Source organism: Camelus ferus, chromosome 12, assembly GCF_009834535.1.
Source record: "Camelus ferus isolate YT-003-E chromosome 12, BCGSAC_Cfer_1.0, whole genome shotgun sequence".
In the NCBI taxonomy this organism is placed as follows: domain Eukaryota; kingdom Metazoa; phylum Chordata; class Mammalia; order Artiodactyla; family Camelidae; genus Camelus; species Camelus ferus.
The window spans coordinates 64,787,300-64,814,952 of NC_045707.1; the positions used below are offsets into that span (position 1 = coordinate 64,787,300).

Here is a 27,653-nt window from a genome sequence, read left to right on the forward strand (position 1 = left end):
CAAAAATAAAACATACAGACTTAAATCATGAACTCTCTCATTCCACAGACAAGAGGCCGGTTCTAAAAATTCACCTTTTTTTTTTTTTTTGCCATCTGATGTACATGAAGCAAAAGCAGATGCTTGGAACTGCATGTGTTCATTTCATTTGCCAGAGAACAGTTTTAAATGATCATCTCCACACTAACTTTAAATGATTCTCTTCTTTTCCTTCAGAATTCCTTAGAGTCTTTCCTGTCATACCAGCCACCTGTATTCAGTAGCATCGGTAACAATCTTTCAGCTTAGTCACATAAATACTAATCACCCTCGGGGTTCTTATTTGACTTATTTGACTTCTCTTGCACAATAGATGAATACATCTTCTAAGCCAGTTACTTATTTATTTTTTGACTCTGTCTATTCTAAGATTAGAATCACTTGAAGAACTTTTTTTTAAAAACACCAATGCCCAGGACCTACTCAAGGCCACATCTGAATCTCTGAAGGCTGGACCCACGCATCAGAATTTCTTTTTAAAGTCCCACCCAGTGATTCCAACGTGCGGCCATGGTTGAGAACCAAAACTCTTAGCGCACACACAACTGCAAGGCACAAAGAGGTAACGCAGCAATGAGAACGTGAGCCAGAGGAAGCTGATCCCAAATTTCAGTTTTGGCTATGGTCACTTCACAGAGCAGATCACTGCCCTGTGGAGAATTAAGATCTGACTTGATAATTAGGATAATTAGGGTAACTGACTTGAAAGCTACATTACATGCCTGGAGACAGCCATTGCTTTAAGAACAGGATATGATTCAAAACATAAATAAGTTGAATAGGACTTAAAGGTATTTTAATGAAGTCATTAGTCAAGGGTCAAATTTATTCACACTCTAGTCTATGGCTTAAGAAGTTATATGCTTGCAACATTCTTTCCCTGCCTTTTACTGTAACTAATGCAGCCAACTCAAGGGAGGGGAGAATGTCCTTGCTCTTTTTCTAAGAAGAGATTTCTCAAATGGTTTCTTGTGGAAGAGATGGTTGACAGTGATTAGGGTCTGTGACACTGTAGGGAATGCAGGCATTCTACAAAGGGTGGGGAGCCCAGGCCTTTCTTCTGCATAGCCCAGGGAACTATATTCAATATCTTGAAATAACCTTTAATGAAAAAAGAATATGAAAACAAATATATGTATGTATATGCATGACTGGGACAGTGTGCTATACACCAGAAACTGACACATTATAACTGATTGTACTTCAATTAAAAAAAAAAAAAAAAAGAGGTGAGGCAAGATGCAACAGCAATGGGTATTGCCTAATTGCAAGAGCACTGTGGAAAACTTCTGCTGATGTACTGGACTCTGGCACAATATTTTAGTTACGCGGAATTTTTCCATCACTAATTATGAGAATTTCCAAATTGAGCATTTAATTGCTCAAAAGTAGAAAGGTGACTGCAAAAGAACATGCTAACGTTCTGTAAATGCTACAATGCAATCATAATTTGTATAAAAAGACATACATTGCTTTGGCTGAGGAGACCTTAACTAAATTGCATGGGATGTTATTCCTCATTTTCTGTAACACTGACACATCTTTCTTCAGTTGTCATTTCTTGAATACTTAACTTTATAAAATCTTATTTTGTTCTGATACTTCTTTAAAATGATTGCTGCCAGGATCCAAACTGGCACTGGTTTAAAAAAAAAAAAAAAGATTATTTGCAACAGAGAGAGGGAGAGAGAGATCAAATCCCAGGATTACATAAAGCATTTACCACTCCTTCCAAGTGATTTAAAAACCTATGTCCTAATTATCTCAATTAACTTTTTCCGCCAGATCCTTCAGAATTGCCTGGAAATTGCAAAACAGCCTTTTTGTAGTAAATTCTATCTTCTCAGTGTCTTGAGTAAACATTAGCTTTTTACTGGTATATGTGTATGTAATTTATTAGTGCCTGAACCATGATCTTAAACTAATTAGCAACGTTTCAACAATTAGAACAACACCTAAATGATGAACTACCATATAATTTCTAAATCACTATTACTGCCCGGCACCTTCTTTTATTTTAATGGCTTAATTCTGGAAAAAAAAAAGTGTCGATTCTGAAACCCTGTGGTCTATTTTGAAATTCCTGAGCGTGGATTCGATTAACTTAACATCTGTCTTTGAGACATTATTGCTTCTTCAAGACTTTGAACATTATACTCTACCTAAACTCTGTATTTCTATATTTACTGCTTATATAAGTATTATTTTTAAGGTAGATGAATATTCCTTTGTCAGCAGGAGCATCTTTTTTTTTTTTTTTTGAGAAGGCATATTTTTCAAAAAGGGATTCCTTTTTAAAAATTTCCGCAATTCAAGAATTTACTGTTTAGGAGACAAGATCTGGAGTTTTACTGCACAGAAATGAGAAGCTTGTCTTAAATACATTTAAAATATTAACAGAATTTTTTTCTTTTGGATTGATATAATTATACCACATTGAACAGAAAGTTTTCCTGTGTACATAAGATTCATTCCTTTTTGGATTATTTTCTGGCTTGATTTTCAAGCCCTGCCCTCACAAATGGGGAAAATATCAACAACTTTAAAGAAGATACATTCTCTGACAGTTAAGAAACAAGAACAGCAAAAAGGACCGAGAAGAAAGAAAGAAAGAAAGAAAGAACGAACGAACGGACCCTTCTGGCAAAACCAGGTGTACTACAAAGCGCAATTAGTTCACAGACTGAGGACACTGCTTTTTATAAGTTTTTTCTCCACTGGGAACAGTTTTCTGAGTCTCCCCTTCTCTGCTCTCCATCCCTCGAGTCCTAACCAGGTTTTTTCTTTTTTGCTTGTGAGAAAGAAAAAAGTTGCCAAGAAAGGAATATTCGGTACATTTCAAGGAGGGTTTTCTATTTTCAGTAAGTTTTACCGTTCTCCAGATGGCTCCCAATTGTCCCTAGGCTCCCTCTAGACCCTTCTGAGCATCAATTTCACGAAAACTAGAAGTCGTCTGCACCCGCCCAAAAGGAACCTATACAGAATTTCGCATCTGATTCCACGTCTTTTGTCGACCCAGAAAAGCTCATCTTTGGACCCCAAGTTAAAAACGACTGTCTAAAGCTAAAAGGCAAGGAAACCTCTAACACCCTTCAAGGGGCTTTGGACCCCCTGGACCTCCCAAGGCGAGTTCTGGACGCGGCCAGTGGGAGTCCAGAACTTGACCACGCGCGGGAGTACATGGATCCCCGCTACCACACTGGCTTTAATCGGAGGAAAAGTTAACTTTTGGATCCTTGCATTTCTCCAAAACCCATCCTGTAGGCGCCAGACCTAAGCTGAGCCAAGGCCTCAAAATCTGAGAAATCCGTGAGGGAATAAAAAAATCTGTGAAGAAAGCCTCCAGGCACCATGGGTCGTCGCAAACAAACCCTCCGGAAGGACAGTGGTACTTAGTCCCGGTTTGAGTACAGCCTCCCGGTCACGCGAGCAGACTCCGAGCCACCCCGCGCAGGGTCTAGCTGTGCTCCCCCAAACCTCAAGACCTCCGCGGGAGCGCGGCATCCCTCGCGGGCGCCCTTACCTTGGGGTTGGTCAGGAGCTGGTGCTCGTCGCTGTGCAGCAGCGCCCTGGAGTTGGACTCAGAGTTGTTCACGTAGACCTGGACGCAGGGGTACTGCGAGGTGCCCCTGCAGTCGGCGCCACAGGTGAAGGTGCACTCGAACACCTCGCCGATCTGCTGCACCGACAGCACCGTGCAGTTGGCCGCCGTGGCTTGCAGGTCCTGCAGCGCGGGACTGAGCCAGCAGAAGCCGAAGATAAAGAGCGACACGACGCCGGAGATGATGAGAAACAAGCCGAGCCGGATGCTCTTGTCTTCGGCTTCCGTGTACTCGTAAGCCACCCGGAGCTTCGCCATCGCCCCCCACTCCCGGCGGCGGGCGCGCTCCCCCCGCCCCCTCCCGCCCCCGGCGCCGAGCACGACTGCCTCGGGCGGGAGGAGCCGCCGCCGCCGCCGCCGCCGCCGCCGCCGCCGCGCGGCAGCAGGGGAGTGGGCGGCGCGGGGGAGCGCGCGAGAACAAAGGGGCCGAGGCCGGCGACGCCCCCGGCGGCGGCGGCGGCGGCAGCGCCCCCGCGCCCCCCACCCCGCCCGCCGCCGCCCGGGTCCCGGAGGCTCACAGTGCAGCCGCGGTTTCAGAGCCTCCCGCACCCTCGGGCGCGAGGAGCGCACGGGCGGCTCCTGCCTCCAGCGCCCCCTGCCAGCCTCCGCCCCCGCGCTCTCCCCGCCTCCCCCACCCCGCCTCCTCCCGGCCGGCGTCTCCCCGTCCCCATGCCCAACTGCCGCCGCTCCGCGGACTCGCCGGGCAGCTGCCCCAAGGACTGGAGCGGCTGATCCGGGGCGAGCACGGGGGCTCCGCGGTGCGGAAGCCGGCTCCGCCCGGCCCCACCCGCCGCCGACCCGGGCCCTCCCGCCGCGCCCCGCCCCGGGGCGTCTGCCGTGGGCGCCGGCCTGGCGAGCCCCGAGGGTAGGGCGGCTGGAGCCCTGTTAAACCCTTTGGAGGGACGTCTGAGATGAAAGCTTAAGATCAATATAGTTTAGCCGGAGTGAAAGTTTAAAAACAACAACAAAACGAGAGAGCGAGGGAGGGAGGGGGGCAGCGCTAGTGGAGCGGCGGGAATTTTGAACTCCAAACGAGGATTGGTCGGCCAGCAGGCAGAGCGAGCCCGCGGCCAGGCGGAGGGCGCTCCGGGGAAAGCGCGCCGCCGGACCCGGCGACTGGGGTGGAAGCCCCCGCGCGAGCGGCGTGCGCCGGGGGGCGCCCGGGGGAGCCAGTGCCCACGCCACGGCCCGCCGCGCAGCGGGGCGGGAGGCGGGGCCCCGCCGCCGCCCCCTCCCCACTGCCTCCCGCACAGTGAGCGCGCTAACGGCCCGGCCGCGGGGTCCCCGCGCTCCCAAACTTCCCGGCGCAGCCCGCGCCCCCCGGCCCCAGCCCGGCCCCGAGGGCGGCGGAGAGGAGTGTAACGAGCTGAGTCAGACGGAGTGTGCTGTGGAGGCGACGCACGTGGGGGCAGGAGCCTGCGACTGGCGAGACCCGGGAAACTCGCATCCTGGGTCCTGGGTGGACCTCGCGGCAAGTTCGGTCTCTGACAGCCTGGTCGACCCCAACTCAGTTTGTCCCAAGGCTGGGACGACTGAATAGGACCCGAAGGAAACATATGCAGAGACCTGCAGTCCTGGAAGGAGACACCACTTCCCCATCAGGACCGTCCCCTCGCTCCCGGCCTCCCGAGAACGGAATCCTCTCTGTTCTGTCTCCCTCCCTGGGAGCCTACCCACTCTTGGCCACCGCGGAATTTGTAGGCGAGCTTTCCAGGAGCGCTGTGCAAGGTGGTAGCGGTGTGCAGACCCACTTTGGGACAGGTACTGTTTCTAGAGCTGCGTTCTGCTCTCTTAATTCTTCCCCATGCTCCCTCCACTCTCACCTCCCCACCTCGCCCAGGCAACCTTCGGCCTCTCTTCTTTCCGTGACCTTTTCCTTTCTAAAGTTAAGATGATCTTTTTCCAAACCACACTTCTATCAAAATACCAAACTTGGAGAACTATTTCGACCTACATTTTGAAGAATCAGAATATTCACTTCTTTGCAAAATAAGTAAAACACATCTTTTTCTTGACTTGCAAGTCCCAATGAATGTACTCTTAAATTAAGTTCAGTTATGTTCCTGATGAATATGAAAAAATCAAATCATGGAATTCTTGACTTCTCTTTCTTGGACTTCAAATGTTACTGAATAGTATAGTACCTTTCAACTGCAGTCCTGAGTTCGCATTACTTCATTATGTTGTAGGTAAAAGTATTTCCAAAGCAAGTTTCATTACAGGAAGACCTTGAGTGTTTTTCTGAATAAACTGGGAAGGTGTAGGGTTTGGAAAACTTCCAAATCAGGAAGACACTGTACTTTAGTTCCTTTCAAATTTTGAGGGACTAGACTTCTTTCCTTCTTTACCTAGAAATTATGTTATTTTCTTCCTTTTCTGTTGGCATAAAGACAATTGATTACATGCACTGCCTGAAAAGAAAGTGAGTTTAATAGTTGAAACAGCTTAACCTGAGATCACAGATTTTCAGTGTGAATCTAAATCTTTTTTTCTACGGCGGGTTATCATAATCTTCTTTTTGAAGAACGCTAAAGCCAATCTAAGATCTGAGGCAGTGGCCAGCAAATCAGATCCACTCATTCTAGCTCCGGTATGCTGAGCAACTTAACCTTGAGGCAGAATTAATTCCTATAGTGCTCATAAAACACAGGGATGGGGTTGCCTAAAAATAGTTTAATGAATGTGATTCATTTTTCAATGATTCCAGAGCCCAAAGAGTTCTGTGAATGAATCTTTTGCCTCAAAAGTTAGAAGCAAGATGGTCTTCTAAGCATAGAGAAGAAAAATATCAGAAAGTTCTGTCTTAATTTAACCTAAATGCTTAAGGACTTTTAAATCCATTTTTTCAAGTACTGCAGTTAGTCACTTTCCTTTCTTATAATTATTCTCAAAGTAGTGGAAGAAACTGTTGCTTTCTAGCCTTCTTGTTCTTTAAACATTTACTTTTCTCCTCTTATTTCCTCTTTTTTAAATTAGCTTGTTTCTCTTCTGAACCTTTCATTATTTCATGTGTTTTTTTATTGAAAGTCAAACATATCAAAAGACTCCCCAAATTTCTGTTTTGTCCTTGAACACTGTGCGTATTATTAGTTTCATTTGTTGGAGCTGATGCTGCCTTTTCACATTTCCAAGGAAGACTGCATATGTCAGCTGTGCAGTTTCTGAAAACAGATCACCATTGACTCTCTTAAGTTGGAATAGTAGGAAGACACCTTGGGACGTCAGGGATGCTAAGCTCTGAGGTCACTGAGGATCTTGTTTCCTGTGGAAGGCAGAAGCAACACAGAAGAAAAAAAGTTAGTCCTTTCTTTGCATAGTTGTTCACCAATTAAAATTAAGATTAAAAATGCAATACGCAGAACCAGACTGTCTTATTTGATGTACATCATTGTCTGCAGCAATGTTTTCAGGAGAATCATGGCCAAGCCTCGACGATGTTCTTTTTAAAGGAAAAAGCCTGTCTAAACAAGGACATAAAAACCATTGTCTATAACTTGTTCTTATGATCAGTATTTTTCTTTTCTTTTCTTTTTTTGGTGGGGGAGGTAATCAGCTTTATTTGTATATTTACTTTACAGGAGGTACTGGGAATTGAACCCAGGACCTCGTGCATGCTAAGCACACACTCTACCACTTAAGCTATACCCTACCCTCTGATAGTGTTTTTCAAGACGTCCCATGACTGCTGCTAAAGTTGCAGTATACAATTTCATATCTATATATACTTTTATTGAAAGATTCTAAAAAGGATTCTCATCAGTAGGGCTTTGGTATCTTAATAGACGGGAATTTGGAGTATGTTGGGAAAGGTGTTTATAACATGGTTTTAAAAATTGGCACATGGTGTAGTTTTTCAGTAACCAACTGCTACTGGACACTTGAATAGCTAAAATACATAAGAGAGAAAATTAATATTGTATTACCACCTTTTCTCATTAAAATTCACCTTCTGGATAGGTTTTAGAATTATTAGATAAGAATAAATATAAATGAAAGCATGAGGGATCCAACAGCAAAAAAATTGACAAATTTTATCTTTTCTTTTTCATTCAGCTTATATAAATTTAGATTTTTGTTATTGTCACAGAAAATTAAGTTTCCTTTTTATTTGGTCTTAAAAAGTGCTTACAGTTGTACTAAATTGTTTCCAGCTTGCTGATACTTTCTTGCCATGCTTCATTGTGAATGTTAAATATTTGTTATTACAGTCAGAATTTTAAATTCGAAATAAATTTCCTATATGGCCACTATCTTTTCTAATTATTTTTATATTTTCCTGTCCATAAACTTTACCTATTATACTGAGCAGATAATTATTATTGAGAACACTACTTAACTACTTCTAGGTATTTATAATCATAACAGGAAGGGATTTTAAATATCACCTAATTAAATATTAAGCAGGAAAGGAAGCTCCCAAAGACTTTGCATTTTGCTTGAAATAGTGAAGAATGATTATTAAAAATATTTTCTCAAAAGTTCAAATTTGTTTCCATATGGCCTTTATCTTTGCACTTGAGAAAGAAAAGCAAAAATCACAGGTAGTCATTTCATATTAGTAAATTCATAATTCTGTACCGGAAGTGCAGCTGAAATTCCTAACTTCTCGCCACCTGTCTTTCATGTTAATAGAAGTGAACTTCTATGGGAGGTATATGTACACGTATGTAGTAAAAGGAAAAGCAGCCTTGGAATTAGAAAGCAAGAAGCTAAGAGGTTTTGGTCTCAACATTAACAGTAAATAGTTTGACACAAGATACTTGACGTTTCTTAGTTTCCTCCTCCTCATACAAAAGGGTTGGACTAGAAGATGGTTTTAACATTTTACGATTTTTATTCCAGGTTGATTCCGTTCTTCCCGTATTCTTCAAAAAACTTGGGTACTACTCTCTAATAGCGCCCAGTCCTGTTAAAAGGTCTTTCAAAATACGGAGAGCACCTCCTGGTACGGTGACTAACAGGGAGAGGGTTTGTCTTTGGAGAAATGGACCTACATCAGCTGAACACCCACTATAAGCAAATGTCCTAATTTAATCTTCCCATGAGATGATGAGGAACAAGATAAAGTAATTTTCCCCAGATTCTGCCTATACTGACCACGCCGGATTTTACAAGGCCATTCTTTTTCTGCTATACTGTGCCATCTCTAAGAAATGTCTGTATTTAGTGAAAAAGAAGTGTAGGTAATACATATGGATTTAAAATCATATGGTTCAAGTATGGTCAGGTTTGATCAAAATGGATATTGTGAAACCTGACTCTGAAGGGGGACAGTGGGTAGAGAATGAAGGAGCTGGTGATTTAATCTGGTCCTGTTTAATTTTACTCTGAATCACTTGTGTTGAAAATAGCTCTTTTTCAGATGCACAGCAAATCTAAGTAGTACTGTTTTATGCAGGAGAGGGAGATTAAGTGTAGTATTTAGGTTTCAGAGAGGCTTGTTAGAAATTCAAGCTAGATTCAAAGTAGAAGTAAACACAGGGAACAACTAGATGTTAACACAAGTCATTAAATAGTTCTAGGGTCGAAGAGAAGCCCATGCTGTTAATGCAGGGAATCACCTAATACTTCCAATAATGATTTCCTTGCTTTTGATTGGACACTTCTAGTGATGACTGCTAATGCTACTCATTTGATTGCTGAACCTTTAAAAAAAATTATGACATAATGCTTGTAAATTGAAATCTGCCCTGCCCTGACATCCTTGTAAATGTCCTTGTTCTGTGCTTTGGTGTTGTGTAGGTTAAAGGTAAAATGCCTTACAAATGACTTCACTTCAGACGTGGAAGGACAATTACCATGTCCTCAGGCCTCTTCTTCTTAGGCTGATCTTCAGTTTCTTCAGTATTCTCTTTTGATGTGGTTTAGAAGACGAATGTCATATCCTTACCCCCAAATGCTAAGAAAAATAGGTAACTGAAAGGGTATCGCTGTAACGTTCTCTAAAACCAAAGTCTGCAGCTTTCTTTTCCACGTTATGCAGCCTACAAACACTTCTGGGATGGTGGATTTTGCTGCTCATTAATTAACCATATCATTGTAAAATGATTTTGGCTCATCATTAGACAGAATTGGAATTCCAAAACGTTATGTGCAAGTCAACTAATTGAATATTCAAATATTAAATCATTTAGAGTGAGCTGAAAAAAATTATATAAAACTAGATTAAAAAACCGGAAATCTGGAAATAAGCTTTTTTGAGCAGAGGAGTAACATATGACTTGATTTTTAAAAACTGAGGTACAATTTTTCACTAAATAAAGGAACATGACTTGTTTTGTATTTGAAGAATATTAACCATTTGAAGATAATCAATTACTTAAAACATTAAAAATAAACATGTCTGACTCTTAAGAGGGGGAATATTTAACAGCTCAAATTTTCTCTTAAGACAGACCATTTTTCATGCAACTGTTACATATGATAATTAAAACTACATCTTAAAATAAATGTTCAGTATGTAACAGATTTAAAGGGACCTTCAAAACAGCCTGGCTGCCCCAAATCTTTATTTTTATACAAAGGATAAAACTATTTATGTCATTCCTGCATGTAATTTCTTCTCATTGAGCTGTATATTTTTGAATAACCATCAGTGTTCAGTTTTAAAGGTTTTTCATTATAAATGAGCATCAATAGGGCTGGTTCTAAGAATAATGAAGTATACCCAGCAATTTGTTAACATCATAACACCCTTGAAATTTGATGCATTTCTTCCAGAATGTTTAAAAAAAAAACTGATGCGTTATTCCTAAAATTATCTTCAGTATATACTAGAGAATAGATTGGTCTGGAAGAAAAAAAATCACTTACTGAAAGTTTTAAAAACCGTATTATGTGGTCAAAATGTTACTTAGGCTAAATACAAGTGCAGGTTACCAGAACATTGTTTCAGGATATGCTCATGAAAATTAGAGACTAGCTTTGTTTCATAGGGAAAAATTCTGTTTGTTTTCCTCAGTTAGTATTCTCAATTGTTGCTTAAAGGAACTAGCGCTTTGGGTATAAACAAGGTGTTTTACTTCGCCTTCTATAACAAAAATGCCAAAACATTTATTTGTGGTGTGGTAGATGCCTATTAGGCCTTGGAAATGAAAACCAAGATAAATCTCATGAAGAATGAAAAATTAGTTTGCTACAGAAAAGATGAGTAGTTGATTAGCCAAGGTATTTTTTTTGGCATGTGTCAAGTGGTGCTCATAAGCTATTAGACGGCAATAATTTGGGTTTTCAACAGAGACAGGAAATATTGACAATGAAGACTATCATCGTACATTTTCAAGAAGTCATTTAAATGACTGGGGGAAAATTGTATGGCTAACATCTGAAAATGATTAGCTTTTTAAACTGAATATTGAATTCTTACGATAAATATATCATGAAAATCTTGTCAGGTCTTAGTGTTTATACAATAGGATGACTGGATTTAAAAGAAAAAAAGAAACTTTCAGTTGTTGGACAGAATACTGATAATGCACATTGTTGCCCTTAGCAGTTTTTTATGCATACAAACTGAAGTAGAAATCTAAGATCTAGCAAAAATATCCCTAAGAAATAGCTAAGGTTTGGGGAAAAAAAAAAAAAAAGGCATCTTTGCTGTGTTACACTTGGAAATGGACTTAGCGTTCCTTGCATCCTGCTCGGGTAAATACTGTTGTTACAATGCAGTTGCTGCCTGCACTGAACCCTGGTTGATAGAGTAAAAAGTAAATGAGTGTCCCTGAAACACAGGAATGCATTATCCCCAGATCAGCTTAGTTGGGTTTCACCAGAATCTTAAGACTTGATTCTAGTTAGCAGCAGGCGAAGTATAGTTCAAGTGTTAATTGGTGGTTCGCTTTCAGAAAAGACATGTGGTACTTAACTGAAGTGTGTATTCCTGGCCTCACCCTAGACATTTGAAAATCAATCTGAGGCTTAAAATCGACACTTTTAACATGCTCCCCAGTTGGCTGTCATGCACATTACATTTGAGAATTACCTAACTTGAGGCTTACTTTGACTCTGGTGAGTTCCTTCAGCTATCTCAATCCAAACTGAGCTTTTTATAATCAACTTTAATGGTCCATTTTATGATTAAGAAATGAGTATTGCTTCATCTAAATTTTGTGATCACTACTGTGGCAGAAAACAGATTGCACACTATTACAATGTATAGTTTCAGGCTGAAATTCACCTTAAAATTTAAAAACCACGTTTGAGTGTAGAACTAAATACATACATAAATCTGGTGAATATGCACATACATATGATTTATTATTTGTTGTGCTTAGTACTGTTCATGTTCCTATCCAAAAATTAAAAAAAAAAAAAAAAGGTAAGCTGGGTAGAGTTGCCTTCTTAACTCTGTTTTGATTACTTTCCAAAGATATTGTAGTAATTTAAAGTAAACTTTACCTATGACTCAAAGGGCACCTTTTAAACTAGGTTAGTGTTTCAAGTATATGTTTAACCCTGATGACATCGTGTTCCATAACTTTAGATCAAGAAAAAGGTATCAACATCTCAGAAGAGCTGAAGAGGCCTAGAAGGTATCAAATCCAACATTTCACTCAAAAAAAAAAAAAAAAAAAGTCCTCTCAATAGCAATTCTGATAGTCACCTAGTTTCTGCTTGAACATTTTTGATGGAACCCTCACTTTATGAAGCATTTAATACTGTAGGGTAGTGCCTTAACATAGAGAAGCAAAATCAGTCTCAACTTCCACCTGCTGGTTTCAGACTCGTCCTCTTCACTGAAGTCCTTCCTACGCATCTGCAGACAGCGGTCATGTTTCTCCTTCGCTGTCCATTGTCTCTTCTCCAAAGTCTAAAACTCATCAATTCAATTCTTCCCCTGCATGACATCTTTGAAACTGGTATGCATTTTGTAGTCGGTGGCTTGTCACAGCTTGAGCTACTTTTTCCTTCCTTAGTGGTACACAAAATAATGGTTTGCCTTAAAATTGCTGGCAGTTAGGTTTGCTGAAATGCAGTAATTATCCCACTTAAACACTTCTTCAATCAATGACAGAACTTTTAATATCCAGTTCAACTCCTTACCTTATACCCAGAACGCTGTCCAGCCAGTCCTTCCTTAGTTATGTTGCATGAGGTTGAATCTAATGCCTTACAACCCAACTAATTTCAAAATCTGTTACCTCAGTTACAACTTAATACGGTGCTGAAATCTTTCTTATTGGTTGTAGTTCTGCCCTTCGGTTACACAAACTTGTCCTTCATTGACAGCTCTTCAGTCTGATACTTCGAGACTGATAGGTAACATGTTTCCAAAGTCTATTCTCTAATGCTAAACATTCCTTCTTCTTAGGTGGTTATTTTTAAATGATATTTTAAATTTAATGTACAGTGGGGGTACTCAAAACCTACTTTGTGATGCTATGCTTAAGATAGAATAACATGCATGTAAAACACTTGGTATGTTGCCTTGGTAGCCATAAGGAGTGCCACATTCTCTTCTTCTGCCTTCCCAGGCCATGGCAGCTCTTACAACACAGCAGACTTCCACCTTGTTCTGAGCACTCATACTTTAGTTATTGTAGCTGAATTAGTATTTTTGGCAATAAAATCTCAATTTACATTCATCTACATATGGACCACTCTTAAGCCATGGTATATATATTCCACCATCCTTTATTTATTCTTTTAGCAACCAAAGTGCAAAACTTAAGTATTCTGATGCAATGTATCCTATTTATTTATTTTTGGGGGGAGGGGGGAGGCAATTAGGCTTGTTTATTTATTTATTTATTTAATGCAGGTACTAGGGATTGAACCCAGGACTTGTGCGTGCTAAGCACGAGCTATACCCTCCTCCTACCCAACGCAACTTAAAAATTACTAGGTTAGATTTAGATTCCAATTTTGATTTTCAACGTGTTTGCTTCATCTCCTAGATTTGTCATTTATTCATGGTATGATCTAACACTCGTAATGTTAGTGGCCAGGAGAGAACCTTGTGACATGACATTAGGTTCTAGGTTTTAAAAAACATTGATATACTTATCTGCTTATCTCATTTTTCAGAGACTGTTTTAATAGAACCCGTTACTAGGTATTTCTATGTCTTTTTGTAAACTACACACACAGTCAAGAGAAAGTTAAATATGGACAGCCCCTTTCTTTGCACACATGCACATTTAGGCTTTCAGCAACTTCATTGCAAAATTGATGCTATAAAGCACATTTAAGTTAAAGTAACTGAATCCTTTGCAGCCATGCTCAGATGCCAAAAAATGGAAGATCTATGATTTTGGAATGAAGGAGGATTCAAAGGAAGGATCATCCAGAAAGGGTAGAGTGGGAAAAATTTGAAAGTTTTGGAAGTAAATTGAAAATGCTTAAAAAGATTCTTTTGAAAATGAAATTACAGTAAAAAAAATAGTAAATTACTTCAAAGCCCAGTGCTTTAATTTGTACATTTTATTTTCAAATTGAAATTGTCAATTTATACCATTTAATCAACATGTATTTATCAGCACCTACTGTGTCCCAAATTCAGTGGCAAAACGGAAAAGACCAGTTAAATGGTTTATATACGGTTAAGAATTTAAATTTTCAGTTAATTAAGATTTGTTATATCTAAGGAAGACTGTCTGTATAGTGAAAAAATCCCTGAAGATGGAGTTTTATCATATTATTATATTATTACAAGCAGCACAGAATATATTTGAAACTAATTAACTAAAAGGACTTTCCTTTGCAATTAAATAGCTTTTGTTTCCAGAAAGCCAACTATAGCATAATCACAAAAATTATATAACATAATGTACACATCTGTGTCTAGTTATATAGGGAAAAATTAACAACTAAATCTAAATAAAATGTGAAATATTAGTTTAGGTCAACTTCTGTACATGTATAACTACAAGTTATTAAACCAAGGAATATTAACTGTGTTATATTAAAGTTTAATATAGTATTTTAAATATGTGAAATATAATTTTAAAACTTGAAGTTGAGAGCATGGTAGTTTCTGATAGTAACAAGTTATAAGCGGTTAGTTTACATGCAAGAGTTTTCTCATTTTGATGATTCAGGGTACAAAGAATTCAGAAAACTGGAAAAGTATTTACTTAAAACTTGGTATATGGCAGTTAAACAACTAGAGTTGAAACAACAAACCACATGATATGAGCTACTCTTGTTTTTCTGAGGCATTCACACAGCATCAATCATGATGGTGGTGATACTTCGAACTGTTATGTTTATACTCATAAGAATAAAGATCCCTTTCCACTTTCTCTTATTCTTTCCACCTGTTTCTTATGATTATGTAGGAAAAGTTACATTTTACAAAGTCATTATGAAAAAATGTAATCTTTTTAAAGAAATCAGTTTCTAGGATTTGACTCTCGTTTACATCAAATATGGTATGTGTTCTGTGAAGGGTTTTTTTGCACAAAAGTTAAAATATAATTACGTAAGTGCCATTTTTCCTACAGATGCTTTGGTTTAAATCTGAAAGATTAAAAAATCCTGGTATTTGTATGTCAGTTTCTCATATCTCAGAATACATAGAAAAAAAGGTAAATTGTAAGTCACTTTATATGCCTGATACACAAACACAGCAATGTCATAAATGTTTCATTTTCAAACATGGTTTGGTAAATGTCAACAAACTTTCTCTTCATAACAAAATAGGTTAAAAATGAAAATTTTAAGAATCAAAACTGATTTTTTTTTTTTACTTATATCTCTAGTTCTTTTATAGCATCAGCCTTCAAACAAATATTTATCTTTAGATGGAAAAGAGTCCATCAACTTGTATGTGAAATACCCAGGCCAGCGAACTGAAGGGAAAGTCTACCCCACTCCTCTTTGGCTTACCTTCATTTGCACATTACTTCAAGATATATCTCAAAGGTCTGTCAAGAAATTTCTCATACACTTCCCACAAAAGCACAGTATCGCGTCTCAAGAGTGTTCAGGAAGTTTTTACTTGTAATGCTGCCATAATTCATTTAAAAAATAGTTTCCTCCATTTTGAACTTGGTTAATGCTAAGAAGGTCTACATTTTTAACTTAGAAGTAAAATGGTATATGGTTCCATTAAATGACTTGTCAAAAGCTGGGGGGAAAAAAAAGACTAGATTTTAAATTGTTCAGTCACACCATTCAGTTATAAAACTTTAGGTTTTTTTCCTCTTTTCATGTTGAAGAAATAATTTCACAATTTCAAATCAAAGTCAACACTGCAGTGAGGAGAGCTTTTCTACTTTATTACAAAGAGAAGAAGCCTTTATGTGGTCAGAAAATACAAGATTGATCTTTTTTTCTCTTCCTATGAAACGCTGCTGTTCAAACAGCCAGAGTGAATTGTCTCAGTTCACTTCTTTAAGTCCCATCACATTCACTTGGGTATGGATGTCCTTGGCTGCTGAAAATCTGGCCCTTTAGTGCACAGGGCGACAAAGTCCCCTGACCAGCAGTTCCAGAATGTCCCATTTTCATATATTGCATCCATGCACACCTCCTAAAAATGAGGTACAGCAGGGCAAACATTTTCCAAAATAGATGTCATATATATAATATATACACATTCGTACATACATACCTTTATTCATGTGATGTCCAAAAATTTAAAAAAAATGTACACATTTATTACAAAATCGTAACAAAGACTGGACAGTGTTTTGCTCATTCTGGAAAGATGAAGCTCAGTAATAACACAACCCTGGAAACCATCCAGAGATTGTGGCAATATCTTTCTTCTAAACAGTCAGATATTCTTGCATTAAGCTTGGCTAAACTGCCTTTCGAAAACAGAAGGGGGAAGTAAAATGAAGGAAGCAGACCTTGCTCATCTTTCCAAATGAAATACGAGAAGGATCTTCACATAAAAATGCACAAACATTTGTTATTTTATTACCAATAGTGCTACAATGAACAATGCAAATTTTGTGGTCTAATTTTGTTGAGTCCTTTGTGGGTTTTCTTTTTTACATTTTAGAAACTAAATGGCAAACTTCTGTCAGTGTACTTGCTTGTCTTTGCAGACCCAAGTCTGTCTGCTGGCAAAAAAAGAAAATAAATGAAAAAATTCAGACCCTGCTCGAACTAGAGAAAAACAAATTATAAATTTAGTTGTTGGGCAGCACATAATTAGTAAGGCAGGACCTCAAATGGTGACCCTTTGCGTAAGCCAATTGCCAGATCCTCAAGGAATGAGAACCAGGGTGCCTGAGCCACATCAGTTCTGCGGTTATGTTGAGTATTGTGCTGAGACAGCCATACCCCGAGAAAAGGGAAGTCTTTTTTTAGAAGGCTTGCTGAGCAGGGTTGTAGTTGAAGGTGGATGGCAGGTGAGGCCGTTCTTCTAATTTGTCATATTCCAGATGGAACTCCTATAAAACCAAATTTAAAAATTTAGATGATTTCCTCTCCCTTTGATCTCAGATTTTTGTCAAAATATATTTTATTTACTATATGAACAAATAAAAATACCTACATGGATGAGAATGAACAGAGATATACCAACTCTTTTTTTTCCTAAGTAAAATACAGCTTGAAGGAAAATAATGTGCTGTAGTTTCTGGTAAGTACAAAAATGTAGACTTTCTGCATAAAAGTCAGAGACTAGTCATGAGCATGGAATGTTTTATGACACTGAAATTCTAGGCTTTTTATTTTTTCTCAAAAATGAAAGCTTGAAGGGAACAATGACTCTCTCACTAATAAGAAGCACTGAAAATTACAGGACATTTAAAGTGAAGCTGCCTTCAATGAAGTATAAAACTTAAAAATTTACTTCTTTTCCATGAAAAAAGTTTAGAAATAAAGGATTTTCCTATTTGTCTTATCACATATTTTTAAAAAAGGAAGCAAATGTTAAAGTTACTCTAACTCATTATCTGGGGAAAACAACTTAAAACTCACACATCTCCAGACTTCCCATTTCACAAATCCCAAACCCTGATGAGACGTAACTGCCACCCCAAACTAGACAGTGGTTTTGCTGTAGGCACAGCTGAAGATGAACTATATAGCTTACTTTAATTAAACTTTCAAAACACTACGAGTTTTAAAGTTTAAGAATGGTGAAGCAGTTTTTCATGATATGACCCAAGATGAAGAAGAGAGATGCAGAATACAACTTTGTTTATTAAAAAAAATAAACAAAAAACATATCTTTGTAAATCCAAAAAGGTAGAGGCTCTAAAATTTCTAATTCTACAACCTGAATTCAAGTGGCATAAGCTACCTCCTATTTAAAACATTATGAACCTTAATATGTATTACGTACTAAAGAACGCCAACAAGTAATGTTAGCACCATGGCTTAACATATTTTGCCTCAGCTGCCTTATTTCAAATTAATTCCATGATAGATGTTTCCATTATTAAATTAAGTGAAAACTTCATTATTAAATTAAGATGAAACTTAGGTCATAATGATTAAATTTTGAGATATAAAACCAAGTATTTAAAATTTAAGGATATTACATTAACAATTACAGAAATAGCAGGTATAATTTAGCACGCAAAAGCTTAAAATGTGTCAAAACTAGAGACACAGCTAATTTTATTCTCATCTTTATGATAACTCTGAAAAGTAGATATCATTATCTTCATTTTGCATTGGAGGAAAATGAGGCTTACAAGTAACTGCCCAAGTCATACAAGAAGTGGCAGATCTAAGAATAGGATCCAGACCCATGTGACCACCAAAGCCCACGATTTTTCTAGTGTAACACATTATTTTTTAATATTTTTAGCCCAAGTCTAAAACCAAAATTACTTAATGACACCCCGTCCAGAAATACTGTTGAAATAATCCAGTCCACTGACAAATGTTTATTTAAAGATGGCACATTATGAAGGTTCATTTCATAGACTTAACTGCAGCACAGAAGTTATTCACTTATCAGTAAAAACTAGTAAACTCCAAAATCACCACCACAATCCCACTGCCTCTCTCATGCATTGTGTAGGCACCACCTTCTCCCTATCCCATCTAGGCTTTAAAAGAATTTTATTGCCTGGCTGAAGGTGAATATCCAAATTAGTGAAGAAAGTATCTTCTTGTATCATTCTTTAGAAATTAAAATTGGTATTTTTGTTCCAAAATATGTGTAGTTATTGGGTAAAAAGTCTGTTTGTATCTGACAAATCACACACTCCACTAAGTTATATAAATTAAAATTTTGTTCAACTGTCCTGTCCTCATCACTGTACGTACACTGGTGAACTACATTGTATTACCAGAATTTAAACTAGAGTAACTTCATTAATGCATACATTTCCCCTCCTCCACACATATTGAAAAAAAGATCAGTTTAAATTTAGGGGGCAAAAATCTCAAAGACCTTGTATCAGAGTTTTAGAAATTGAATAGGTCAAATTTTGTCTTCCAATTTTTAAAATCTTTGACTTCTATGTATTTTTACTCTTAAAAAACATAAAGCTTACAATCTCTTTGTTCCTTAACTTTATTATTGTAGTATCTTTTTTTAACGTATTCATGTTTTGTGTACACACACACACCTATATAATCCATAGGGGCAGAAAGTATGTCTGTTTTGTGTATCACTACCTACTGCCTAGAATATTGAGAACCACTGAGCTGAGCCCCCAGTGGGTATGTAATTAATGGCTGATGAGCCAATGAACACAAGTTTTCTTCATTTGTTTTAGGAACAGAAGAGTTAAATTTTTTAAATACTCAAATATTAGGTATTAGAAGGTCTATGTATACATTTGCTCTAATGGAAAAAGGACTTTTAGATTACAGTTTAATGATTTAAAGGCTAGAAAGAGTTCTAGGTACTAAAAATCACATCACATTTATAGCAGGCTATGATATGACAAAGAATCCTAAGCAGTAGAAATCCTATTCAGTGTTGGATCCACAAGATGAAGTCAGGCTGAAAGAATTCTGAAACTTTAAAGTCTTCAGAAAGCTACTGATGACAGGAGAACGTCTATTACCTAAAAATTCTCTGTGGGTGAAATTATTTTAAAAAGCTTACTCACTGAGATTTTATATACTATCTAAATTACCACAAAATTTTAAATTAATGAGATACTGAATAATTCTACAACAAATCAAGATTATCTAAAAGAGAAGAATAAGCAAATGTGGTATCAAAATTGTTATGTACGTATATTATTGACATATAGGCAATTCTTTAAATAAATAATGGGCTGAATCCTAGAACTCACAGAATTTTTAGGGGTAAGAAATATTTCTGATTTAAATAATCTAATCCCTTATTTATCGTACAGTTCTTCAATTCTTTGAAAATGTTAAGTGATTTGCAAAAGGGAAAGAAAGAACCTCATACAAGATATTGTGAATACAGACATGCTTATGGTCTAGATCAGGTCAATTCTTTTCAAAAATGCCATGACAACATTAAACTATTACTTAAAATACTAATTCATACTGAAGACTTCTTATGAGTTGAAGCTAGATAAGGCATGTTTTTACCTGTGAATAATAAACCACACCTACTTTACAGATGGGGACTTTGACTTGAGACATGGCACTTCAATGGATTTTCTATAGTTTGATGAAGTCTGTTCATACATATACTATGGAACTAAATTTCTTAATTCCTAATCCAGTTTCTGGTAAAACACTGAAAACACCCTTAAACAAAACCAAAAAAACCCAAAAGCCTTTGTGAAAATTTTATTCTGTGAATATAACACAACTTAGAAGTTTTAAGTCCATGAATCTGCTTTTTAATATAATCAAAAGTGCACTGCATATTAAAACTTGATAGAAACCAGTAATTTTGCTTTTGCTTTCATCACTATGAAAACAAGTTTGAAAAGTATCAGTGCCAAGTGGCCAGCAAATTACCTTGAGAGAGAGTTCTCAAAAATAGTTTAATAATGATATTTCTCAAATTTTATTTTCCAGCTTCAAAGCTAAAATTTTTAAAGGTAAAAGTTAAGACAAAAGCTCAACTGTACATAGGAAAGAAAAGATAAAACTGGGCAAAATTATTACTTTATATATACACACACACGTATAAAAATAATTTTCTTTAAAATAACATTTACCTGATTGAGGAATTGCTTTTGTGGGAAAATAGGGGCCTTATTAATGTTCAAGTTGTTTCTGAATATTTAACTTTATGGGGAGAACTTAGTTCTGGAAAACTGATTTTTTCACATAAGTTGATTCCTTCACATATATCAAACTAAAATTCTACTAAAAGTATACATCTATCTAATGTAAATATCCATTTCCTTTGGGGGGGTAATTAGGTATTTACATATTATTTACATATATGACGGTACCGGGGACTGAACCCAAGACCTTGTGCATGCTAAGAACGTGCTCTACCACTGAGTAATGATTGGAATAATTTACGATGATATTGAGCAAAAAGTTTTAAGTGAAAAGAAAAAAAATTCAATTATTTGCTATTAATTTCCCCTCTCCAAAGATACTTTTTCTCTCCTGTAGAACCAACTAAGGTTCTCAAACTATGGCTCCAGACAAAGACCAGCATTATCATTGGCATCACTTGGGAACTTGCTGGAAATGCAAATCCTCAAGCCCCATCCACAGACTTACTGAACCAGAAGCAACAAAGGTGTGGCCCAGCACTTTGTGTTCTAACAAGGCCTCCAGGTAATTCTGATGCAAGCTCAAGCCACTGACCTAACTGAACAACACTCACAGTTTTTCCATCTTGGAAGAACAGAAACAAGCTACGATGGTAACGATGATAAAAAACAACAGCAACAAACTACCACTACTTTCCTGTATCAAATACCCAATATATGCCAAGCACTATACTCAGTGCATATGTGTCTGTGTAACCTCAATTACTTCTCATGAAAATCTAGAGGCAAAAATCATTTTGACTTAAAAGATAAGGAAACAGGCATGGAAAGGATACCTGCACAAGGTTAAAGTATAAGTAGCAGAACACAGGAGTTAAATTCAAATCCTGATACAAAAAATTAAGGCTTTCTACTACACTGTATTTCTTAAAGAACAGGTAACACACAGAATGTCCCATGTACTATCTGTAAATAATGTACTTATTTCTATTTAACTAAAAGGTTAGGTCATGCATCTTCTTTTGAAGTCACGAGCTGTATATTAATTAAGAATTGTTAAAAATAACTCAAATATAATGCATGGTGATATACAGACTTGGTCTGAGGCGAAATGACATTGACCATTGAGAAACACCCAAAAATAGTAATAAAAAAAGATTTAGCCAAGTCTTGTATATGTCTTGTTTGGGGTTTCTTCTATCTTTTCTATTTTTCATGTTTTATATGAAGTCTTCTTGTGATGTTAAATTTTGTAATAATTCTCTGGTAAGCATTTTACACTGTCTTTTTAAAATGTTTTACCTTTTTATCAGTTTAGTAAAGCTGACTCAAAAGAAAAAAAAAAGCCTAAACCAAAAACTAAAAAGTTGTCCAATGAACTGTCAATATCTGTTTAAATTTATTTAAAACAAACAAAACTAACTCTCTAGTTTTTAATCCTAAGACTAATCAATGGAAAAAGCATTCAGAGAAATCCTGGAGTTATGAAATCAGATAACGTGAGTTCTATTTTCTATTAGGTAGACTAAGTTTTTACATAAGGAACCAAACAAATGTGAAATATGCTATGACACTGACAAAAACTGCACAAGGGACAGTTTTTACTCAAGCATCTTTCCTGCAATGAGTGCAAGTGTTTTAAAAAGCCTGTATCTACTTAAAAACTGGTTTTAGGGTAATCTCATATTTACTTAACTTAAAGTAATAATATAAGAATACATGACTGGGATTGCAAAGAGGGTATCTTTATTTTACAACCGAGTAGACACAAAAATATTTCATATGTTATCAATGCTTATGAAAAATTACAAAATTTCTTACCAAGTTCAATCATTTTCCTAACTACAGGTAAAATGAACTATTTCTGGATACTCTCCTAGTTTCAATCAAGCCAAGGAGGTGGAGACAGACGACTCAGCAAATATCTGGCACATTATTGGAACGGATGTATTGCTACATACAACAGATAAAAGAGGACACTTCTTTTTAAAATCTAGATTTATACATTTACACATTTGCACATGGAAAAAAATATACCTTAGCTACTTTCCTCCAGTTAAGACAGTCAAAGAAGTAATATGTTCCCCTCTCATATGTATTGGTTTTCATTGTTGGCTCCATGCCTGGTGCCCTGGTAATCCATACTCGTTCTTCTTTGTGGTATCTCCAATCACGGTTAAAACTTCAATTTTTAAGAGAAAAAGACAATTAATTTTTTCCTGTGGCTCACAGCAAACATTTTCTACATTTTGTAAAATATTTTTCAGAAAATAATTACACATTAAAAAAATTTGATGCTTCTTTACCCTGATTTTTACTATTATTAAATACGACCCTAGTAAGATAACTATAAAGAAATACTTTCTTAACTTGCCTCAAAACCATACTCCTTAATTACATACACAACTTTAACTAAAGAAATTTTTTATGCAAAGAAAAAACAAGATCTTAAAAGCTCTATGAGCAATGTAATGAAATAGATACACTGTGTTCCAGAAACTTCACTTCTTATTCTTAACATTCAAAAGAAATTGAGGTATCTATTAAAACAAACAAAACCTCCAACTATTTGCATTATTTTGTAAGAAAATAAATACAAGGTCTATTTGAATTAACTACTTAAATTCACAAAAATTCTTAAACTGTGCTGAAAATTAAAAATCCATTTTGAAAATTCTTAATGTATTACTTTTATTTTTTATTCAAATCTCATTGAGCCTAAATTCTCAAAAGCCAAAGGGATATCCGTTAGAATTCATGCAAGAATCAATGAGAATTTATACCACTTGTAAACTAGGGGAGTAACGTTTAAAGGAGGTAAACATACCACAAAAAACACCTCTAGCAGAACAAACCTCCATGCAAACACCTTCCTACCAATACAATGAGAGTTTTTTTAAAGACATATTTTATATATGTTTATATTTTTCTAGACATAAATAAGATATGAGACAGAACTGCCAGTGATGGATAAATGAATGACTGATGAATTTATTTACTTACGAATAAACTAAAAGGAACAGGTAACAATTGCTTTCTTACAAAAAATGAGGAAAAACATGGAAAAAAACAAATTCTCAACTGAGAAATAAAAAACAATTTATTATCAACACAGTGAATTTTACAAAAATTTTAAAGTATCTGATCCAAGGCCATTTATAGAAATGTTATTAGGAATACTATAAAAACGTAAGTCTATAAAAAGGTCTCCCAATCATTACATCATAAGTTTTTAGTAACAATTCATTTTAGTAAATGTGATTAATATAGTCTATTGGTAACAAAATGTTACCAAATGGACATAAAAGAAATGACACAAAATTTTTATTCTTAGAGCATCAGGCAAAAATAGAAATGCTCAGAAAAACAATGTATTCAATGTACAAATTTCTTAACACTAATTTAAGTTGGCCAATAGGCTTCTGATAATGAACGTGGACTTTATTTTATCAATACTTCAAAACACAAAACAAATATGCACAATGCTTTGCCCAGTATAATGCCCATAAATATTTATTAAATGATGAAATTCACTGCTATTAACATATGTGATTCCACAAGGAGTAAGATGAGCCACAGTTGTGAGCCATATCTTACACTTTTATATATTTATAAAAATTAGATTCACCGAATCAATGAATCAAGCTGATTCTGTATTCTTACAAATTTAGGATTATTTAAGTTTGAAATTCTGTTTATGTATACAATGATTATGAAGACATGGTAATAATAAGGTTTCAACCTTAATTAACTTAATTTTACTAAATATAAAAATAAACAACTTAAATTTCTTGATGGAGAAATATTTCCACTTTAAAAACAAGACAAAAACTACAGCCATCATCATTAAAAAAAGCTTTTAGAATAAACAAGATCCACTATAATACAAAAGTGTTTAAAAATGCTTTGAACATACAGCTCTACTGCAGCTAAAAGTTGTAATACGTCTCCTCCATTCATGTAATAGAGATAGAAGAGAAGGTCTTCTCCGTATCGGCCAAGTTTTATTGCAGCCAGCTGGAAAAGGAAAATAAATTATTCTGACATGTAACACAAGTTTGAAAATCCTAACATATAATTACTTCCACTAAAGTAAAAATAGAAAGATAAAACAAAAAATCCTCTTTGTAGCAGATAACAGTTATTACGTGATTACACAGGTAGTTATAATTCTAAAGGGGAGTTTTCATCATTTAAATGACTAAAGTCACTTAATTATTTCTAGTACTCTATTTTATGTACTAACAGGGAAAAAAAGCTAAATAAAAATATCTAAGCAAGACCTAATGCTGACTCTTACTCAAGATGTGCATTAATACTTAATGTGACAACAATAGTCGAACACTGTTCTCACAGATGCAGGGCTTACATTCAAGTCCTAGCTTCATCACTTACTAATACGACCATGTCCAAGTTATTTGATGTCTCTGAACTTCCAATTATAAAACGTAGTCAATAATACCTCTAAGGAATACTAAAAATGTAAGTAAAATTAAGTAAGTGACACAGTGAATGCATCTTGTAGAGCGCCTGATACACAGAAAACTTAAAGGAAGTATTAACTGAATCTACACCTGATAGCAATTCACAAGTCAGTTGTGTATTTTTAGTAAATCACAGATAAGTACAAAAATCAAAAAGGGATAGTTCTTTATTTTGTTTAAATGGATGACTAAAAGATGATGCTTTACCTGTCCCTCCACAGTGCAGAAACATAACTGCCTACTAAACTATCAAATGCAAGTTCAGCAGCCTCAAATTCTTGCATTAAGATAAATCTTTATTAAAAGTTACTTAAATTGGAAACATTTTTACCTCTTTACCTAATCCTGTATCTAAATGTTTATTTAACTATTGCTACTCATTCTCTGAATGTTACTTTTTCTCTCCAATCATATTACTCCCATTCAGGCAGCAGTCTTAAATGTGACAAGTACTCACTCCTAAATTAGTATTTCTTAACCTGGCATAAGAAAAAGTTCTGGAACCCTCAGGTAACTGGAGCACAAAAAAGAGTGTCATTGTGGAGGTGGCAGCAAATCACATAATCCACAGACAGAAAACACTAGCTCGCTCTTTCTCTCATACTTCTTGTCTTCCATCTACTCCAGTATTGAAAAATATTGAGAAATACAGTTGTCTTTACTTGCCTGTCAACATCATCAACAGCTATTTGACTATACAACTACATGGTACAGATATAAAATACTGTCATTTATCTATATTTGTTATTATACATGCTTGTACACACATATGTATTTTTGTGTCATACACATATTTATACATGAATGTGTATGACACAAACATATATTTTAACAAATTATATCTACCCTTTCACAAGACCATAATCTCAATACCATTTCTAACAGAAATGAACTCTCAGCACTTTCCCCTAAAGCAAAAGTGTTATTTTCTTTCTTAGAATTAAAAAAGGAAAAGATTGAAGCTGCAATCCATTAACAGTTACTTTATAATTAGAAATTTATGTAATTAAAAAATGGAAAAAATTACAGAAAAAAAGTTAAAGGTTAGAAACAGTTTTAAAATATATGTACAGTTTTTTCATTAAAAAACACCGTATCTAATATTTGTAAAGAAAAATCCTTCTTACTGGTAAGTGCATAAAATTAGAATATCAGAAGGAAATTTATCAAATTTTCCAAGTTAGTTTATTCTTATCAACTGTGGTTATAGTTGTACCCTGTTATTAATAAATACAACATTTTACCAGTCCTAATAGTGTTTTAAAAATATTTTTAAAACATAACCCAGACCTCATCAAAACACAGGATTATAAACAAAAATAGAAATAAAATTATTATTTATAACTGAATGGATATACAAAAAGCATACCTTTGAGACTACTGCTAATTATTTCAAAAATATAACGCTGTCTGAACTGAAAAACAGCACCTGAAAACAGACAGATTCATACTGACTGAGTAGAATAATAAACTACACTCACCTTATCCCTAATGTGAATGTTCGTTAAGTACTCAGATGGAACATGGAAGTCTGGATAATAAAATGAAAAAAGCCTTATTAACTGATTCTCAGTTACAAATATATTTTTAAAAGGTCTAAACACAAACAGATTCTCCTACCTATGTCTTGAGGTCGACAAGGTGAAGATGCCCAGGGTGATGCAAATTTGGGGTAGAGATTTCTGAATAAGGGGAAAAAAAACCATTCTGAAGTCCAAAGTAGAAAAAAAGATTTCTAATTTTATTTCAGGAAATCAGGAAAAACAATGACTTCAAATGTAAAGTGAACAACTTTACTTCTATTTCTTTTATTGGTTGTACTATGATTTATACAGCAGGAAACTGAAACAAGGTTAAAAATATACACACACATGCATGTATATATACACACACATATATAAAAATTATTACTTTAACTCAGAAAGCTTTAAATTTATTAATAACATGCCCCCAAGTAAAATTACTTTCCCACTTACATGGCCAGAAAAAAAAATCAGTAATTATTAAAAACAATTATTAAAAACAAAAGTTCACACTCAGCAAATATTTACTGAGTGTCCACTATTGTACGGCTGGCATTGTTCTAGGTGCTTATACATTAGCGAACATAACAAAGCTCAGTGACAACATGAAACTTACTTTCTGGTTGAGGATGGTGGATTGGGAGGGAGGCAGACAAAAATAATTTGCATAATAAACAAACAACATTCCATGTTAGTGGTGGGGTAGGGAGGGAAGATGAGCTGCACAATTAAATAGGGTAATTGCACTTAGGCCACGTCTGAACAAAGATTTGAAGGGTATGAGGGAGTGTAACTTCACTAGTTACCCAGCAGAAGACTATGCCAGTCAGAGGGAAGTGCTAGGTCAACCAGTGCAGAGTTAGGACTGACATGTCTGAGGTACAGCAAGAGGGCCAGTGGGTAGGTGGAGCCGTGAGCAAAGGGAGAAGCTTTTGAGGGGTGGGTAGAGGAGAGATCATGCCTATAAAGATTAGTAGGCCTA

General features: G+C 36.4%; 2 protein-coding genes and 1 long non-coding RNA gene across 9 annotated transcripts in view; 1 reads left to right on the forward strand and 2 right to left on the reverse strand.

The window, feature by feature from the left end:
• KCNMB4 (potassium calcium-activated channel subfamily M regulatory beta subunit 4) overlaps window positions 1–4,397 on the reverse strand; it is a 53,971-nt gene extending 49,574 nt beyond the window's left edge. Inside the window, exon 1 of the mRNA XM_032493770.1 lies at window positions 3,563–4,397. Within this exon, the coding sequence (XP_032349661.1) occupies window positions 3,563–3,898 (336 nt within the window). The 5' untranslated portion in view covers window positions 3,899–4,397. The remainder of the gene's footprint in view (window positions 1–3,562) is intronic.
• Window positions 4,398–8,300: 3,903 nt separating this feature from the next.
• LOC116667779 lies at window positions 8,301–27,434 on the forward strand. The gene is made up of 3 exons (XR_004324857.1): window positions 8,301–8,377; window positions 19,276–19,285; window positions 27,423–27,434. It is a non-coding gene; the product is annotated as an uncharacterized LOC116667779 (long non-coding RNA).
• Window positions 15,831–27,653, reverse strand: part of CNOT2 (CCR4-NOT transcription complex subunit 2) — a 104,884-nt gene continuing 93,061 nt past the window's right edge. For all 7 annotated transcript variants that reach the window (XM_032493774.1, XM_032493776.1, XM_032493772.1 and 4 more), the window contains 5 exons: window positions 26,769–26,830; window positions 26,630–26,679; window positions 24,581–24,681; window positions 22,702–22,846; window positions 15,831–16,986 (listed from right to left, as the gene is read on the reverse strand). In XM_032493774.1, the coding sequence (XP_032349665.1) occupies window positions 16,900–16,986; window positions 22,702–22,846; window positions 24,581–24,681; window positions 26,630–26,679; window positions 26,769–26,830 (445 nt within the window). In that variant the 3' untranslated portion in view covers window positions 15,831–16,899. The remainder of the gene's footprint in view (window positions 16,987–22,701; window positions 22,847–24,580; window positions 24,682–26,629; window positions 26,680–26,768; window positions 26,831–27,653) is intronic.